This window comes from Elephas maximus, chromosome 1, assembly GCF_024166365.1.
Source record: "Elephas maximus indicus isolate mEleMax1 chromosome 1, mEleMax1 primary haplotype, whole genome shotgun sequence".
NCBI classification, from domain to species: Eukaryota; Metazoa; Chordata; class Mammalia; order Proboscidea; family Elephantidae; genus Elephas; species Elephas maximus.
In genome coordinates, this window is record NC_064819.1 from 30,842,250 (window position 1) to 30,860,642 (window position 18,393).

At 56.6% G+C, this 18,393-nt stretch overlaps 2 protein-coding genes across 4 annotated transcripts; one reads left to right on the plus strand and one right to left on the minus strand.

The window, feature by feature from the left end:
• Window positions 1-77: 77 nt before the first annotated feature.
• Window positions 78-13,460, minus strand: VWA5B2 (von Willebrand factor A domain containing 5B2). Of its 3 annotated transcripts, XM_049881445.1 has the most exons (20): window positions 12,983-13,017; window positions 12,421-12,576; window positions 12,172-12,342; window positions 8,918-9,137; window positions 8,581-8,738; window positions 7,883-8,014; window positions 7,531-7,655; window positions 7,011-7,166; window positions 6,064-6,174; window positions 5,775-5,983; window positions 5,576-5,687; window positions 4,909-5,094; window positions 3,905-4,076; window positions 3,510-3,811; window positions 2,649-2,838; window positions 2,200-2,544; window positions 1,275-1,412; window positions 1,091-1,174; window positions 774-1,012; window positions 78-687 (listed from the first exon to the last, which is right to left on the minus strand). In XM_049881445.1, exons 2-20 carry the CDS (start codon window positions 12,557-12,559, stop codon window positions 139-141), a joined length of 3,738 nt encoding a protein of 1,245 aa, XP_049737402.1. In that variant the 5' UTR covers window positions 12,560-12,576; window positions 12,983-13,017; the 3' UTR covers window positions 78-138. The 3 variants fall into 3 exon arrangements, with proteins under 3 accessions (XP_049737402.1, XP_049737400.1, XP_049737401.1); XM_049881443.1 differs by lacking the exon at window positions 12,983-13,017 and adding an exon at window positions 13,411-13,460 and having other exon boundaries at window positions 3,510-4,076; XM_049881444.1 differs by lacking the exon at window positions 12,983-13,017 and adding an exon at window positions 12,803-12,867 and having other exon boundaries at window positions 3,510-4,076.
• On the plus strand, window positions 12,558-14,053 carry LOC126073791 (uncharacterized). The gene is made up of 2 exons (XM_049881299.1): window positions 12,558-12,611; window positions 12,893-14,053. Exons 1-2 carry the CDS (start codon window positions 12,558-12,560, stop codon window positions 14,051-14,053), a joined length of 1,215 nt encoding a protein of 404 aa, XP_049737256.1.
• Window positions 14,054-18,393: the final 4,340 nt, after the last annotated feature.

Below are 18,393 nucleotides of genomic sequence, written 5' to 3' on the forward strand. Positions count from 1 at the left end.
AGGCGAGAACATTCTGGGGAGGGTGTGACAAGCAGTGTGGCGGGGGGGCAGGCACTGTGGGCTGCCTTCCTAGCACTGAGAGGCTGGCCCTAGGTGGCAGTGAAGTAGCCTGTTGGCAGTCCAGGCTGTGGGTGCCCCTCACATGTTGGCTGGGCTGTAGCACAGCAGGTGCAGCTGGAGGTTCTGGTCCCAGTGGCGCAGCAGCAGGAAAAGCCCACGGGCTGCCGCCTTGAGGGCTGCCACGTCGAGGCCGTCGGGCAGATGCTGGGCCTGCAGCCAGCAGTCAGCCTTGGCCGCCGCCAGCTCCCACTCCCCGAAGGCAGCGGTACAGCGGTGCTCCAGCCACGCAAGGGCCACAGCGGTGGCCCAGCTCCGGCCCCGCAGGTCGGCGTGGCCTGGCCCTTCGGCCCCCTCTGAGGCCTCAGTGTCAGACCCCTGGCCACTGTCTACCTGGCCTGGGCCCTCAGAGCATGAGCTGGGGGAAGGGCTGCAGGAAGCTGTGGCGCTGTCCCCCTGGCCAGCTCCAGGGCCCAGGAGGACCCAGGGGGACGAGGCCGAGGTGGGGCTGAAGCTGGCCCGGTGCACAGCGAAGGGCGAGGCACGGCACAGGCGCTCCTGTGGGATGTGCACCGCAGCACAGAAGGGCGCATCCAGGCGGAAGGAGCCTGGGGCCTCCTGCAGCCGCACCTGAGGAGAGAGGAGGTGGGGGGAGAGGCCAGCTGAGACAGCGCCCTGGCCTTGGCGACGCCACCCTCCACCTCCCGAGTCCTCACCAGGGGCAGGTAGTCGTGGTCATTGCCTTCAGGGTTGGTGTCCCAGGCCTGGCCCCGGTCAGGGCTACAGAGTCTACAGCTATTGAAACCCATGGCCCTCCGCCGGCCAAGGCTGAGCCTAGACGGGGGCTGGGGGGGCAGGCAACGAGGACCAGCAGTGGGGCCAGCAGGGTCATCTGCCTTAGACTTGGAGTCACCATTTTGGTCCGGATCCTGGGCTGAAGAGCCTCCCTGAAATCCTGCAGTGGGCCAGTCAGTGCCAGTGGGTAGTCTCTAAGCCAGGCTGCCCCTACCCTTTCCCCAAATTTGGGTGTTACCTTTAGAGTGTGCGACTGTCAGTAGAGGGGCTGCACCTGGAGGGCCCTGAGAGGCAGGAGGGGTGATGGGGAGCTGGGCTGGCTCTGCTGGGACAAGAGAGAAGGGGTCAGGCTTGCCCTGGAGGGTGGCTGGCCATCGAGGTCAGGACTCCTATTGGTGAGATTACCAGAGGAGGGACCTTACCTGAGCTCCACACCTGCAGGGCTCCAGGCAGGACCTCCCGAGTGGTAGCATCCACAGCTACAGGACAGGTGAAGCAGGATGGGGCAGAGCTGACCTTGCTTGTCTGAAGGGCTCGAAGCCAGGACCTCCGGGCAGGGCCTGTGAAACCAAGGAGCAACCTGCTGGACAACAGGGGGCCGCTCACACTGCCCACCCTCTTGGGGAGCTTCATAGAAGAAAATAGCCCTCCCCGCAGCTCTCCTGTCCACCTTTGAACAGAGTGGGGTACCTTCTCCTCAGGCCAGAACTAGCTCAGATTCTACAACTTGACAAGAAGTAGTCAGACTGAACCCTCAACCCATCGCAGCCCACGCCCCAGAAATTCAACAGTCTGGACCCTATCCAGAGAAAGCACTGACTGGTGGCTTTTCTGTCCACCCATTTCAACACTTGTCAGAACTTTCTGAGATGATGGAAATGTTCTTTGTGCCATCGAATGCGGTAGCCACTAGTCTCATGGGACCGTTGAGCACCTGAAACGTGGGTAGTGTCACTGAGGAGCTGAATGTTTAACTTTGTTGAATTTTAACACTCTTCGAGAACAACAGATTTGTTTTTTACTTTACAGCACTGTCAGTCATCATGAGATCACGCTTCTCTCTGCATTGGCTGCCAGGAAACTTGCCAATTTTGGGTCCCACGCTTAGCAAGGGTACATAACCTCATGGTGTGCATCTTTAATGTAACCTCATTTCTAGTGTCCTTTTATTTTCCCTTTTCCCATTGCCTTGCTTAATTTTTTATCTTGTCAATGTGGGTGAGCCACCTCAAATCCTTTCTGAGCCAGGTGAGGTATAGACAGTGATCAAGTACACAGACCCATCCTGCTGGCATTCTCTGCCCCATGCAGGCTCCTGGGCCCCACGTGGGCCCACCAGCAGCTCACCCCAGTCAACTGTAGTCTCGGGCCCTCCTCTGAGAGCCAGCTGCTCATTGTCCTGGATCACGGAGGCTGCTGTCAGCCGATGGAGTGCTTGGTCCCAAGCAGTTTCTCTTTCAGATGGTGATGGAGGCTGAGATCTATCCCCAGGCCCCCACAGTGTCTCCAGCCCCACGTCTACCTCCCAGCACAGAGGCTGTTCGCCACACAGGCCCCGGATCACCACGTGGCAGCGGGGGGCCTGGGGAGGCACTGCCACTGCAGACTCCCCACTGGGGGACACTGCCGTGAACAAGAAAGCTGGTTCCATCAACATGTCCCAGTCCATGGGGGCCGGGGAGAGGAGGTTTCCTGGGGAGAGAGGACAGCAGAGGTGTGGACAGTGTGGTGCCCTGGGCTCCACATCCCCAAGGCCACCTTGGTGTCAGGGAGCTCAGCTCCTCACAGACACTTACCTGAGTCATCCAGGCCTTGTCCCAGCTGCTGCCCTGGCTCATGGCCTAGCCCATCTGATGCTGTACCCAGAGAGGGGTGCCGGGGGTGGCCAAGAGCTGGGTTGGCCCTGCCTGGGGGTGATGAGAGGCTTCGGTGAGCCAGAACTGCTCTGCGCTGATGGCCCAGCACCTCAGCACTCAAGGCTTCAGCCTGCATGCGGAAGTGGGGGCCACTGGTCAAGGGGTGCAGCACTTCTGGCCATCAGATACATACCTAGCTGTTCACATGCCCCTTTGCCTGAACCCCTGGATGGCTGCTCACCACCCTTAGGAGGAAGACCAAGCTCCTTATGGTCTACAAGGACCTCTGATCCTTGGTTCCCTCTCCTGAGTCATCTCAGTCCACTTTCCATTTCACACTTGAGGCTGTTTCTTGTCTCCATGTTTTTGTTCATGTCCTCTCCCTCTTAGCCTGGCTAACTTCGACTCACTCTTCTAGACATGGCTTTAGTTCCACCTTTTCCAAGAAGCCTTTTCTGACTCCCTCAAACAGGGCTAATCACCCTGACTCTGAGCCCCCATAATACCATGTCCGTGAGCTCATCACGGTGCCACATGGTATCGGCATTAGAGATGTACACATCTGGCTCTCCAGTTAGATGTAATGGTAGCCACCGCATAATGTCTGGCACACGTGTGTGCTGTTGAGTCAATGGCTGACTCACAGCAACCCTATATGATAGAGTAAAGCTGCCCCATACGGTTTTTTCCTAGGCTGTAATCTTTACAGGAGCAGACTGCCAGGTTTTTTCTCCTTCAGGGCTGCTGGTGGGTTTGAACTACTGACCTTTCAGTTAGCAGCCAAGTGCTGCTGAATCTCACCTTGAATGAAGCTGCTGGGGGTGCAGGCAGGGGGCAGGAGCGGGTACCTGCAGGTTCTACCCAGGCCAGGCTGCGGCAGCCCTGCTGAGAAGGGGGATCTGGGGGAGCCCTGTCCTCGGGGGAGCCAGGGCCCTGGGAACAGGGGGACTCGCTGCTGCCGGTGGAGCCCGGGCCGGGCTCGGGGCTGGCAGAGCAATGGGTAAGCACGTACTGCTCCCGGATGTATGAGGACTGGAAGATGCGGCGCCATATGGCTGTATCAGAGGATGGATTGGGTCCTGGGTCTGTCAGAGCATCAGTACCTGCTGGGAGGCAGGGGAGTGGACCCAAGCTCTGGCCTGATCCACACCTACTCCTCCTCCAACACAGCCCCACACATACACTCGGACACTCACTCTGCTCTGAGTCCCCAGCAACCCATGGGCTGGACACCTCTGCTGACACAGTGTCTGCTCCCAGTGGCTCCGTGGTACCTGTGGGCTCGGTGCCAGGGCTGGTGGCAGATGGCTCCTCCTCTGGGGATGGGAACACAGAGCCACCCAAGCTCTGCCAGCTGGGCTCTTGGCCCTAGGAAGAGAACAGTCACTGAAACAAAATATGATTGTAGGCACACACTACCCCTTTCCAAACAGGATTTGAGATGGCTCACAATAAAGCCAATAAACTAGAAAGACCCGGACTAAGAGAGGAGAAAGCAAATATGCTAACCATAAGGTTAACAGAGCTGCTCCGACTGAGCTTCAGCTTTTGGCTCTGAGCTTCCTGGCAGCCAGCCAAAGAGGGAAACATGGTCTGTTATATAGCTCTCATGATCAAAAAGGAGAAAGCATGCTTAGTTTTTCTAGAGAAATAAAACTTTTCCTAATAAAAATAACTACCATTTAGCAAGCTCCTACAAAAGGGCTCATGTTACGACCTGTAATTACAACAATCCTAAGGGGGAAAGGTGTACAGATGAGAAAATGCACCCAGAGAGGTTAAGTGATTTCTCCAAAATGAAACAGCCACTAAGTGAAAAAGTTGGGGTTTGAGATTTCCTCTCTGCTATGCTCCATCTGTCACTGAATGTTACAAGGAAGTATGTCAGCTGGTGCTTTCTCTACGGCACTGCATGAAGTAATGAGTGACAATTTTAACAAAAACCTCACAGCAAACACTGGAGCCGTTTCATGTGGCTGCATGCTACATGAAGGGTCACACTTTACAGGACAACTCAGTGGAAGACCCTGTGAGGGGGGCGGGATGCAGCCCCCTCGGGGGCCCAGCATGATCTCTGAGGTGGCTTAGGGGATGGTAGGGGAGATTTTCAGAGAGAGGCACGGGAATCAAGAAGGCCCCTGAAGAGGCGCAGGGGCTTCAGCCGTCCCAGCTGACCTCCCACAACCCAGCCCAGGCCTACCCCAGACGGGCGTGGCCGGAAGCCATCCACCCTGAAAAGTGAGCAGTAACCGAGCAGCCGGTCCCCAGGGTAGAGTGCCGGGATCTCCCGGGGTGTCAGCAACGCCTCTGTGGTGTCAGGCACAAACCAGTCCACAGAGATGTCACTCAGGGCGGGTTCCAGTGCCTTCCGCAGCGCTTGCACCAGCTGTGGGGGTAGCCGAGATGGGGACATGGGACAGAAAGAGGTGTCACACTGGACAGAGCAGGAAGGGCACCCAGCCCTGGGCTGATAGGGAGCTGGGTCAGGGCCAGTCAGGGGAAGGAATGGAGGCAGGAGCAAGCAAAGGGTACTTGGGTCCTCAGACTTGGTCTCTCTCCTGGGCTAAGCCTTGCCAGGTGAGTGAGGCAGTATTTTGCAAGGACATGTCTCAGTTCTGGGTCAAACCATCAGTAGGATCTGAGGGTGGTCAGAGTCCATGGCCCCCTACACCTCTGGCCTGCTGCAGCACCAGCAGCTACCCCCGCCCCCCCACTGGTATCTCAGGGGAGAGGAAGGACTGGAGTGGGGAAGTCCTTGGCCAGGGTGTCAGGAGACCCTGTGGCCTGTCTGGGTTCTGTTTCAGGTTCCACATTAAGCTTGGGAGGACTTCCAGGAGGAGGGAACAGGGGCCCGGGCTCAAGCTCACCAAGGGTTGCAGCCTCTCCCCAGGGCTCAGGAAGTAGGCCTGGCCTCGGCTGAGCGCAGACAGACCCTGGAGCAGCCGGTGGCAGGCGGACCCCAGCCCAAAGCAGAAGCACCTGTCAAGGGAAGGGAGGCAGCTGTGACCCTCAGGAGTTCCCTGGGTGGGGGCCAGTTTTGGGCACCCAGCTCTCCCTACCCTATACCTGGCTGTCCCCCTGTACCACCGCATGAGCTCCAGGGTTTGGTGGGTAGCAGAAGCCGGGGGCAAGGCGCCTGTGAGCAGGAAGAGCTGCCGAGGGTGGGCCCTGTGCTGGGGCTGCCCCACGGCCCAGTCCAGCGCAGCCAGCACATCCGGGGAGCTGCCTGCAGCCTGCAGGCCCTCAGTGCTCTCACAGATGAGCTGCACAGTGTCCTGGAAGGAGAAGCCACGGGCTGGGCTGCGCTGGTTGGAAACGTCTCCATTAGGCCCCCAGGTCCCTGGAGCACACTCACGTCACTGCACGGTCGGCTCTCCGGGAAGAGGGGCCGCACGGACGTGCCAAACATGGCCAGGTTGATGAGCGTCTGGGGCGGGAGAGACTTCACAGCCAAAACAATGGCATCCTGGGGAGGGCCAGGAAGGGCAGCGTGAGGCAGGCTCTGGAGGAGAATAAGGAGCACAGGCCCCGTGCCCGCTCCAGGCCTTGGTTTCACGTGGGAAGGAAGGGCTGGGTGAGGTAATCTGGGAGACCGCGGTGTGTGACCCCGAGGGTGAAACCGCAGGTGTGAGAAAGACTGTGTGAGAGAGAGCTTAGCTGTGGCAAGGACCCTGGTGGTGTGCCACAGAGACTCGGGGTGTGGGGGGGGGGGTTGGGGTGTGGGAGGGAGACTCGGGGTGTGTGAAGGGGAGACTTGGGGTACAGGGGTAGACTTGGGGTGTGTGAAGGGGAGACTCGGGGTGTGTAAGGGAGAGACTGGGTGTTTGAGGGGGAAACTCGGGGTGTGTAAGGGGGAGACTCAGCATGCGTGAGGGGGAGACTCAACATGCGTGAGGCAGAGACTGAGGATGTGTGAAGAGGGGGGCCTGGGAGTGTGAGGGAGACACTGGGAGTGTGTATGAGTCTCTGAGTGTGTAAGAGATCTTTGTGTATGTGACCATCTACGTGTGTGTCACTGGGGCAGTATGTGCGTGTGACTGAATGTGTGTACATGAAACTGGAGTCTCAGTAGTTGGGTGTGTGATTGAGTATGTGACCCAACGTACGAGAGAGGCTTTTAGCATCTGAGAGACTTGGGGCTGCTGTGTGTGTTGGGGGGGGGGTGTGCGTGTGTGTGAATCCCCCTGAGGAGCTGCTGCCAGTTTCCCCTATGGAAGATGGTGTTTAAAGCAACAGGGCAACTCCCGGCTCCAAGAGGCTGCCCACCCAGCCCCGGGCCTGCCAGGCTGTGTCCCCGCGTGCCTTGTGTGCTGCACTGCTGCCATCCAGCAGGAAGAGGAGCTCCCGTGTTGCTGTGCCCAGGTGCCCGGGCTTGGAGCTCAGGTCCGGGCAGAAGCTGAGCACCAGCACAGGGTTCAGCAGGATGTCCTTGTGGAAGCGACGCCGCAGGAACCACACCTGTGCGTGGGAGCCGCCGGTCATCCTGGGCCGGGCTCAGTGCAACTCCAACCAGAGTGAGTAGCAAGGCCCAGCTCAGGAGCCTTGTTCTATCTGATCCACCCAGACAGGCTACCTTCTTGCAGTTTGGTTAAAAGCAGGGCCAGAAGCAGGTGGCTATCTTCTGCCTATGTCAGACCCAGTCCTTCTCCTCTGAGACACATTCCAGGGAGACTTGCCCTCATATGACAATACTCATTTGCCCTCTGGGGTGGTGGGTGACAGCTGCTGAGAGCAGAGGCCCCCACACTGCTTGCCTGCTCCTCACATGCACATGTGGCCAGTAGTGAGGCCAGCGGCCAGCCAGGACCCTTTGCAGGCATACCTGCCGGTCCCCATCACTGTCCCTTCGATGCAGCCTCTGGAAGTCCCGGCGGGCCCTCACCCGGGCCTCATACTCTGCTGAGCTCAGGCTGCCGGCCTCCAGCATCAGGTGTGGCTGGTGGGGCTCTGGGGATGGGGAGACATAGCTCCGTCAAGGAAGTCCTGACTCTGGACCCCAGATGCCCAATTCCACTGTTCAGGGAGGGCCCTGCTGGTCTAGCTTCCCTGAACACCACGCCCAGCCTCACAGATGACTTAGTCCATTTTGGGGCTCAGACACCTATACTTGAAAAGTGCCACCTACGTGGTCCTGAAGTAGGTCAGAGCCAGCCCACTGTGCCCCAGTCCCTCACCACTGGGGTAGAGCAAGATCTCCAGGGCCCGGTCGCAGCAGTGGCCCTCTGCCAGTGTGACACAGATGGTGGCTGCGGAGCTGGCATGAGGAGGGGCATCTGCCCTCAGGGCATGTGAGGGACTCTCCAGGCCTGAGCAACATAGAAGCAGGGAGAGGTGATGGTTGACCCCACCCCAAGCCAGTATGAAGAGAACAAACGTCATCTTCCCAGACAACAGCCCAAACAGCAGGGACCATGGCTGAGTCAATTCAGCTCTCAGAGCCTGGTCTACAGGGTTGGATGGACAAGGGATTTATCTTCTTTCTTGGGCTGGGAGGAGGATGCCAGCTTTGTTCCTTGCAGGTCAGAGTCCACATATCAACCAACTGCTGACTTAGCATCCTCCCCCCACCTTTTGCAGAAGGAAAAGCCACTTCATCACTTGGATGATCTTGTCGTGAGTTCTTCTCTTCCCATTGGTGGGTAGGGTTGGATAGCAATAAACTGATAAACCTCGGGAGAGTGTGTGTTGTGCAGAAGTGGCTGGGTGCTTCCACTGTTAGGCTGGAGACCCCTAAGAATTAGGTCCCTGTCTTTTTTTTCATTTCCTCTTGTCCCCAAGCCTTGTACCATTTGCCATCAGTGAGCCGGGAAGGGCGTGGCATTTGAAGGGCGTTCTTGTTCTGATATTGGCAAGGCCAGGCCAGACTACCCACCTGCCAGCAGGCACGGCCCCGTCACCAGCATCTCGAAGGAGAAGGTGTATGGGGCAGGGCAGCGGGCAGGGCCTGAGAACACATCCCGAGGGGCAGCCAGCTTCTCCCAGGCCAGCCCTTCCTCCTGAGGGCTCCCCACCCCGAAGCAGCTGGTGGGACTGGAAAGGAGCATGAGGAGGGTAGCTGAGCCACTACGAAGGTCCCTCGACCCTCTGGCTCACTGGTCCCACCCCTTCCCCACCCTGCCAATCCTCTGGGCGCCCTGCCAGAGCCCCCTCACCCGCACTAGACCCAGAGAAGCCGAGGGAGGGACGAAGAGAATCACCATAGGCCCAACCTGTCGTCACAGAGCCCCGGAGGCCTGGGGGGCCCTGGCAGGCCTGGCGGGGCCAGCGGGGTGAGCACAGAGGGCAGAGCCACGCGCAGCACCCCATCAGGCCTTGAGGGCAGCTCTCGGCTGCTGCTCAGGGTCACCGTCATGGTGCCAGCCGCGGCAATGAGGCCTGTGGGCAGCACCAGTGTGGACCGGGCCTGGGCCAGATCCAAGACAAGATGACCTACAATGAGGGAGAAAAGGGGTGAGAGGGGGCTGGAAGCAGAAGAGATGGGGGAGGCAGGGGGAGCCTGGGAAAAGGGGACTTTGTGTGGTTGGTGGATGCTGGCTAATGGCCTGGTGATGCCAGATTGAGCCATGGGATGAACAATGGTAGAAGAGGCATGCTGATGGTGGTGGGATCTGGCTGTCATGTGGAAGGGGGGCAGTAACATCACTGCTAATGGGGGGCTGAGGAAGAGAAGGGGTACTGAGATATGTCTATGCTACCCCAAGGTGGGACCCATACCCTCTGCCCCGGTCATTCAGTCTTTGGACACCACCTTCCTAAAGGACCCTCCCTTGTGGTCTGATGTTTCCCCCTGGCCTGGGACAGGCTCTGCTCACAAATTCCCTGCTTATGAACCTTCAGGGGTTCCCCACTGTCTACTACAAGTGGCTCCAGAATCTTCTACCCGGGAGGACCTCAGGGGCACCAATTTGTTTGGCAACAGGACATAAAGCTGCATCGGCAGACCAAGCACACCATTTTTACTTAGATCATAGGTTTCCTTCCTGAGGGGGAATCAACCCAAGGGCAGTGGGTTTGGTTGTTTTTGGTTTCGGGTTGTGGCGGTCACCACTGCTCTAAAAGAATAAAGGCCAACTGTGAACAGTGGCAGTCAAGGCACTGCGGGGTCTGGCCCCAGCCTACCTTCCCAACCAGCCTTACTCTACCGCCTGCTCCACAATAATCACTTGTTTGTTCCTGGAAGAATTACTTGCTGAATAACTGAAGGGAAGAAGAAGAGGGAAGGAACGGAAAGAAAAGGAAGACAAGAGAGAAAAAAGGGATCCCTATTCCAGTCAGCTGAGGCTTGGGGCCAGCCTGGTTCAGTGACCATGGCACAGGATCAGACTCTGAATCTCAGTGACTACTAACTATGTCTTTTGGCAACTCTCTTGGTCTAAGCAGCCTACATTTCTCATCCATAAAATGGGAATTATAGTAACTATACCTCAGAGATGGCACCGAGGAACAAACGAGGCTGTTATGCTCAGCACCCAATATACAAACACACACAGTGAATGGCAGTTGCTGTTATTTTCATCACCTATGGAAGAGGACTTGCATTATGTGCCTCCTGGACGTATGTGAGGTGGCACCAATGACTAGCTCTGTAGAAGCGGCACTATAAACGTGAGGTATTTTACTACTCTTGCTCGGTACAACCTATTTACAAACCTTTGCTTAAACCACTGCCCCTGCCTGGACTGCCTTTCCCTTTAACCAAGTCCTACCCTCCTTTTTAAGGAAGCCTAGTGGTGCAGTGGTTAAGTACTTGGATGCTAACCAAAAGGTCGGTGGTTCAGATCCAGCTCTCTGTAGGAGAAAGGTGTGGCAGTATGCTCCTGTAAAGATTACAGCCTTAGAAACCCTATGGGGTAGTTCTACTCTGTCCTATAGGATCACTGAGTCAGAATCAATTCGACAGCAATGACTTTTTTGGGGGGGCGGGTACCCTTCTTTTTAGTCAAATGCTGGTTCCACCTTCCTTCTGGAACATTCCTGGGGCCTCAGCCCAGAGTTCACCCTGGCCTCTAACCACTAACTGGGCTTATGCCAACTCTCACCATCACTGGACTCTTGTCCCTCTTCTTACCCAGATGGTAAATCCCACATGCAGGAAATCAAATGAATGTATGAGTGAAGAAATGAAAGAAGGAAGTGTAAGCCACAGAACCTAGCACAGGGCTGGGCTTCTAACCCCTCACCCAGCACCCACTGAGCCCCTTTGTGCCAGGTTCTGTGCCAGGTACTTGGGCTGGAAGATGACCAAAACCTGTCCCAGGCTCAGGAGCTAATGCCCCAGAGGACAGACAGATGTGTGGACCTGTGACAATACTCCACGTGGAAAGGGTTGTGATGACCCTGCTCAGAAGGCTGGGGAGCCAGGGAAGTGTAATTAGTTATTTGCGGAGGAGTCTGGGGAGGGCTTCTAAAGAGTGCCATTTGGGTGGGTCTTAAAAGGCAAGTAGAAGTTTGCTAATTAGAAGGTAACTAACCAGTTAAAAAACAAACCTGTTGTGATCGAATCAGAGTAGTGGCCCTATAGGGCAGAGTAGAACTGCCCCACAGAGTTTCCAAGGAGCACCTGGTGGATTTGAACTCCCAGCCTTTTGGTTAGCAGCCATAGCACTTCACCACAAAGCCACCAGGGTTTCCAAAAGGCAATTAGGTAGTAAAAAAAAAAGAGGCCCTGGTGGTGAGGTAGTTAAACATTTGGCTGCTAACCAAAAGGTGGGCAGCTGGAATCTACCAGCTGCTCCTTGGAAACCCCACGGTGCAGTTCTACTCTGTCCTATAGGGCCGCTATGAGTCCGAATCAACTGGGTGGCAACGGGTTTGGTTTTTGTGATTAGATAGTAAAAGGAGCCCTGGTAATGTAGTGGTTAGGAGCTCCGCTGCTAACCAAAAGGTCCTAAGTTTGCCCCTTAGAAACTCCATGGGGCAGTTCTATTCTGCCCTATAGGGTCGCTATGAGTCCTAATGGACTCAAGGCAAAGGGTTTTTTTTTAGGTAGTAAAAGCAGGGAGGTGTGACGGAACTGTCAGTGTGGCCGGTGCTTGCGGCACCTCGCCCGCGAGAAGGATAGAAGGGGCCAGCAGAGAGGGCCTTGTCTACCAGCAGAGTTCATGCTCGGTCCAGGAGTTGGCCCATTTACACCGGAAAAAGGGAAGGGGCTGGAGGGGGCCAGCCGAGGACGGCGCTGCCTTTGCAGCACCCAGGGCGGTAAGGGGCGGAGGCAGGCGCCAACGCAAGCTGTCCCGCCTGGTTTGTGTCTGTCCCCGGGGCTGCAAGCCTCAGGTCGGGCCTGGGTCATATTCCCTTGCACCTGGCACACATCAGGTGTCCAGTCCTCCACTATTGAATAAACGAATGAATCAATGAATGAAAAACCAGTAGCTGGAGGAGGTGGGGGCGGGACTCAGAGCTGGTGCGGGAACCAGACTCGCCGCCTGCCTTCGGGGGGCGGGGCAGGGCGCCCGGGACTCACCCTGCGCGCAGCGGCGGGGAGTGGCGGCCCCCAGCCCCGGGCCCAGCGCGCGGCAGCAGGCGGCCTGAGAGCGGCGCCGGCTCTGCAGCTGGAAGGACACGCGCCGTCCGGCCGCTTCGGCCTCGAAGCCCGACACCACCTCGGCCTCTGCCAGCGGATACACGAACACGCCTGGGGGCGGGCAGGAGGCGGTGTTGGACCCCGCCCGGCCCCCGCGCCCCTAGCCCCGCACCCGCTCCCAGGCCTCACCGTCCACCGGCTGCGACTGCGGGTTGTGGTAGGTGAGTCGGGCCCGCAGGCTGAGGCAGGGCCCGTTGGCGCAGGCGCGGACCCAGGAGTCCGTGAGGGGCAGGGGCGTCCAGCTGGAGGGGCAGTAGAGACCCGGCATGGTGCCTGGCTGGATGCCTGCGGGAGGGGCGTTCCGTGAAGGGGCCCGCAGGGTGAGACCAGGGCGTCCCTACCCCGCCCTTCTGGAAGCTAGCGGCCAGAACCTAATTCAGGCTCTAAGGCGCGGGTCTGCAGGGGCGCGAGGCTGAGCCCTGGGTTCCCGCCTGGCGACAGGTGGCGGGGAGGGGGCCGGAGAGGGGGACTCAGGGAGGCGGATGGCGAGATGGGCATCCTCGTCGGTTACCTGGGAAGCCGGGGCAAAGCGCAACTCCCGGGTAGCGCGGGGCCCCGGCGAGCGCAGGGTTAATTATTAGCCTGCTCTCCGGGCGCCCAGCTGTCCCGCCGCCGGGCCCTCGGGGGTGGGGGGAGGGGCGGGCACAGCTGTTCCCTCACCGGCTCCCCGGCCCCTCCGACGCCCCCGTACCTGCTGGCTCCCCAGGGCTCCCCGCGGCTGCCAGCTGTCGGAAGCGGCGCGGGCGGAGAGCTAGAAGATGCGCGGGGTGGGGAGCAAAGGTTTAAAAGGTCAGCATCCTCCCTAGGACCCCCACCATGGGCAGCAGGGGCGGCGGGGATGGAGAGCCGAAAGGGCCGCAGGCTTTCTCGCTCCCGCCCCGCCTTCACGGAGGGGCTGCGGGCTGGGCCGGAGGGGTTGGGTGGGGAAGACCGAGACAGGGGCGCGAAAAGAGAGGGTCTTTCGGAGGCAAGACCCGGAGAGGTGTCGGGGCAGGTAATTCAGCGGGACCCGTCCAGGCCAGCTTATCCCACCATGGCAGAGCTGATCCCGGCGTGGGGAGCGCTGCGGGCCGCATCTTGGGGTCGCCCTCCCACCCCCGCTCGCATCCTCGGCCTCACCGTCGCGACCTCCGCCGCCTCTGGGCGCAGTGACGGGACCAGGGCGGGTGGCGCCCCTCTGCGCTCCGGGCCGCACTGGGTCCGGGCCACTGCGGGGCGCCGGCTCCGGACTCGCGCTGCGGCCGCTCTGGGTCCCCAGCCGGGGCTCCGGCCTCAACGCTGCTGGTCCCGCCCCCTCTCCGAGCGGCCGCCCCTCCGGCCCGCCTCCGCCCCGCCCGCCGCTGCGGCGGTTGTCGCTCCCACCTCTACCGGCGCGGTCCCGCCTCCGCGCCAGCCCTGGCCAGATCGGGCACCGCAGTGCAGGGACCGCGTCCCCACCGCCGCGCGGCCCCCCATCAATGCGGGATCCAGGCCTCCTCGGCCCCACCCTTCCGTTCTCCGGGAGGTGCGGCGTCCTGCGAGTGCGGCGGAGCTGCTCGGCCTGCAGCCCCCAGCCCGCCAGGGGCCCCAGCCGCCCCAGCCGCCAGTTATTCTCGCCCCTAGCCCACCTCCCTCCTCACTGCAACCACTGCAGCGGCGCCGCCACCCTTGGACTCCTCCCCCGCAAGAAGTCTGCCCCATTCCTTTGCAAAGTGCTCCTCCATCGGTGCAGAAAGCCTTCCATCCCTGCGGGTGTCTTCAGCTTCTGCAGAAACTTCAATGACCACTCGCCCGATGCAGGGATCTCCCACCACTGCAGCAGCCTCCTCCCCCTGCCCCCAAGTAGCCAGCCTTCCTCTCACTGCAGTGCCATCTCCATACTTGGGGCGGGGGTAGGGCGGTGAGGGGGCCAATACAGGATTGCTCCCTCAGGCTGCAGCGCCCCCCCGCCATTGCCCTGCACTTCGGAAGTGAGAGCTATCAGCCTGAAGAGCCTTCTCGTAGCTGCAAACTGTCTCCATCGTAGCAGCCCCTCACTGAAGCACCCTCAAGAGCAAACATCTCTGCTTGTAACAGGTCCCATGTTATCGGCAGAATTTTCATCCAGTTTGAGAGTGTTCTGTTGCAAAAAGAGTCCCTGAGTGGTGCAGACAGTTAACTGCGAGCCAAAGGTGGGTGGATCAGCCCACCTAGAGGCACCTTGGAAAACAGGCTTGGCAATCTGCTTCCAAAAAGTCACAGCCTTGCAAATCGTATGGAGCAGCTCTACTCTGTACACACAGGGTGGGCAGGAGTCAGAATAGACCTGATGGCAACTAACCAACTAACAACAACAATGTTGCAAAACCAAGTCTGTGAAATCTCTCCCAGGACCCCTGAGGGAGGGTCAGAGAGCCCTGGGGAGGTGAGGAGAGGTGACTGCCTTTGGGGGTCACCTGTGCAAGCTTCCTTGCAAACACCACACCAAGATTGTGCAAAGAAAGCTTGAGGATGGCCGTGGAAGGCTGCAGGGTGGAAGAAGCCGTCACTGGGGAGTGGGCTATCAAGGCAGACCCAGGGGCCTCACTCCTCATTAACTTTGTCCCTTATTTTTATCCCATCACCACATTGGCCCCAGGAGGATCCCTGCGTCCTTGAGCACCTGAGCCCTCAATCCCAACCCTTTCCTTTGCTCAGACATCTTAGCACGATGGAGATAAGTTGACCTCTCTCAGGGAACTTCGTAGGTAGAAAGGCACAAGGACAATACAGCATGCTAACCCAGCCACAAGGAGCTCAAGCTGGGTCCCAGCCCTGTTCTTTCCACATGGCACAAGTCCTGGTTCCATTGACCCGTGTCCTCCCTTCTCATTGAGCCCCTTCCCCCAGCCTTATTCTAGATGAGGGTCCCTCTCACAGGGAGAAACAGTGGATGGTGAGTGGTCTGATGGCCTCTCCAAATGACCCAGGTTCTGAGGCAGGACCAGCCCTGACCCCCACAGAGGTCCTGGTAGCAGCTGCCTCCCCATGGGTGTCTTGTGCTCTGTGCCTTCTGCAAATGAACCAAGAGCTACAAGTGGCCCTAAGATCTAACCTGAGGCTGTGGGGAGCAGTCGTCAGTCCTGAAGCACACAGAAATGGAAGAGAGGTCCTTGTCCTTGGTCCTGAGGATAGTTTGCATTGACAGTCTCCCAGAAAGATAATGTCCCTTGGAGAGACCAGACACACACACTGGCAGAAGCCAAGCTTTGCTGGGAAGCTGGACCAGCCCTGAGATCCTGCTGGGAAGGCTGTCTTAGCGGAGGCCAACCAACAGAGATACAGGTCAGCGGCATCCTGCAGAACGGGGCGGGCCAGTGCAGGCTGCCTGGTACCTGGCACCATCTGTGGCGCCAGCAGAAAGGGTCTCTGAGGCCCAGCTAGGAGGCATTCTGGTGGTGGGGCCGCAGGAGGGCAGCAGAGGGCAGGAGGGGACAACACAGCCACCAGAGTGCCCAAGGAGCCAGGTTCCTGAAGACAGAGGAGATCCTGGGCAGGGCTGAGGGATGGCACAGGGCTTGGCTGGTCTGCTTTGTGCTAGGCACAGGGGAGGGGGGAGGGGGTTAAAAAAACAAAACCAAACTCGTTGCCATTGAGTCAATTCCAACTTACAGTGATTCTATAGGACAGAGTGGAACTGTCCTATAGGGTTTTCAAGGAGCGCCTGGTGGATTTGAACTGCCAAACTTTTGGTTAGCAGCTGTAGCTCTTAGGTACTGTGCCACCAGGGTTTCCAAGGACCTCTGAAAGGCATAGCCTCCACTTTAGTGAAAAAGGGGGACAAATGCAGTTACAACAGACTAAGGTAAGTGTTGCATTACGGAGAAGCAGTGGCCATTATAGAAGCTTTAAAAGGGAGTCTTTAGGAGGGGCCCCTAACCTGTTGTGGGCAGAGTGACAAGTAAACTGAGCACTGAGTGGGAGTGACGCTGTGCAGGGGAAAGTGTCCCAGGCAGAGTGAGCCGCTTGTCAAAAGATCAGAGAGCCAGAGGGACTAAGGAAAACTTAGTAAGTAGATATATGTTTTTTCTTAGTTGACATTTGCCGAGTGCTCACTATGGTTTCAGACAGTGTGCTAAGCAGGAATTAAGAAAAAAAAAAAAGCAGGGATTAGCTCATTTAATAATCAAAACAGCCCGAAGAGATAATTACTACTACAGTCTTACTGAAGGAGCCCTAAAGGTGCCACTGTTAAGCATTCGGTTGCTAACAGAAAGGTTGGTGCTTCAAACCCCTCCAGCGGCTCTGTGGGAGAAAGACCTGGCGATCTGCCTCCGTAAAGGTTACAGCCAAGAAAACTCTATGGGGCAGCTCTACTAGGTCACATGGGGTCTCTATGAGTCGGAATTAACTCAGTGGGACACAACAACAACTGTCTTACTGATGAGAAAACTGAAACCCAGAGAAGTTAAGGAATTTACTATCATGGGTTGAATTGTGTCCCCCAAAATATGTGTCAACTTGGCTAGGCCATGATTCCCAGTATTGTGTGGTTGTCCACCATTTTGTCATCTGATGTGATTTTCCTATGTGTTATAAATCCTACCTCTATGATGTTAATGAGGCAGGATTAGAGGCAGTTACGTTAATGAGGCAGGACTCAATCTACAAAATTAGGTTGTGTCTTGAGCCAATCTCTTTTGAGATATAAAAGAGAGAAGCAAACAGACAGGGGGACCTCATACCACCAAGAAACAAGAGCCAGGAAAATAGCACGTCCTTGGAACATGGGGTCCCTGTGCTGAGAATTTCCTAGACCAGGGGAAGATTGATGACAAGGAACTTCTTCCAGAGCTTACAGAGAGAGAAAGCCTTCCCCTGGAGCTGGCACCCTGAATTCAGACTTCTAGCATCTTAGACTGTGAGAGAGAATACATTTCTCTTTGTTAAAGGCATCCACTTGTGTTATTTCTGTTATAGCAGCACTAGGTAACTAAGATACTTACTAAAGCTCACAGCTAGTAAAGTGGTAGAGCCGGGATGTTGAACTCAGATGGTCTGGTTTTTTTTTTTAGAGGTGAAGCTGCAGCAGGAAACGAAAGAGCGTGGATCCCTCCCCTCCTGCAAGACATGGAACAACCATGCAATTAATTTTTCAAGTTCTTATTTGGACATAATGTCAACACTTACACAAAAGTTACAAAAATAGCATTTTATTTTCTGAACTGTTTAAAAATCATGACTCTTTGCCCCTAAATACTTCAATATGTCTTTCTTAAGAACGAGAACAGACTCCTACGAGATAGTTGCAGATTTAGGAAATTTAACTTTGAACAATACAGTTAATTTAACATTAACAATACTATTATCTAAACTAGGGTCAATATTCAATTTCACTAATGGTTGCAGAAATGTCCTTTACGACTATGCCTAACGTCCATCCCTTTTTCATTCCACCATCCAATCCAGGATCACATACTGCATTTGGTTGATAGGTCTCATTATAAAAACCAGACCAAACCCGTTGCCGTCGAGTCGACTCATAGTGACCCCGAGGTCTGGTTATAGTCTTCTTTTATCTGAAATGGGTCCTCATTCTTTCGGTCTTTTATGATACTGATATTTTCTGAAGGGTATCGGCTGGTTGGTTTTTGACTGTCTCTGAGCTTGGGTTTGTCTGCTGTTTCCTTATGGTTAGATTCAGATGATGCACCTTTGGCAGGAATACCACAGAAGCAGTGTTGTGTCCTTCCCACTATATCACATCAGGATGTGCGTGTCGGTCAGTATTACTGGCGGTGTTCACTTTGGCCATTCGTTTAAGGCGGTGTCTGCCAGGCTTCTCCGTGGTAACCCCTTTTCTTCTTGGGGTAATTAAATAAGTCCTTCTGTAGGGAGATGGTTTGATTCTACGTAACTATCTTGATCTTCATCAAAGTTTCATCCCCAGATTTTAGCATCTAATAATGCCCCAATTAGATGGAACTGACTCCATGGCAACTGGTTTGTTTTTCAATGCACATAACACAAAATTTACCATTATTGATTCTTAGTAGGTTCACAATGTTGTACAACTCTCACCACTAACTAGCCCCAGAACATTTTCATCACCCCAAAGGAAACCCCGTACCCATTAAGCTGTCACTCTGCACCCCCTGCCCCAGC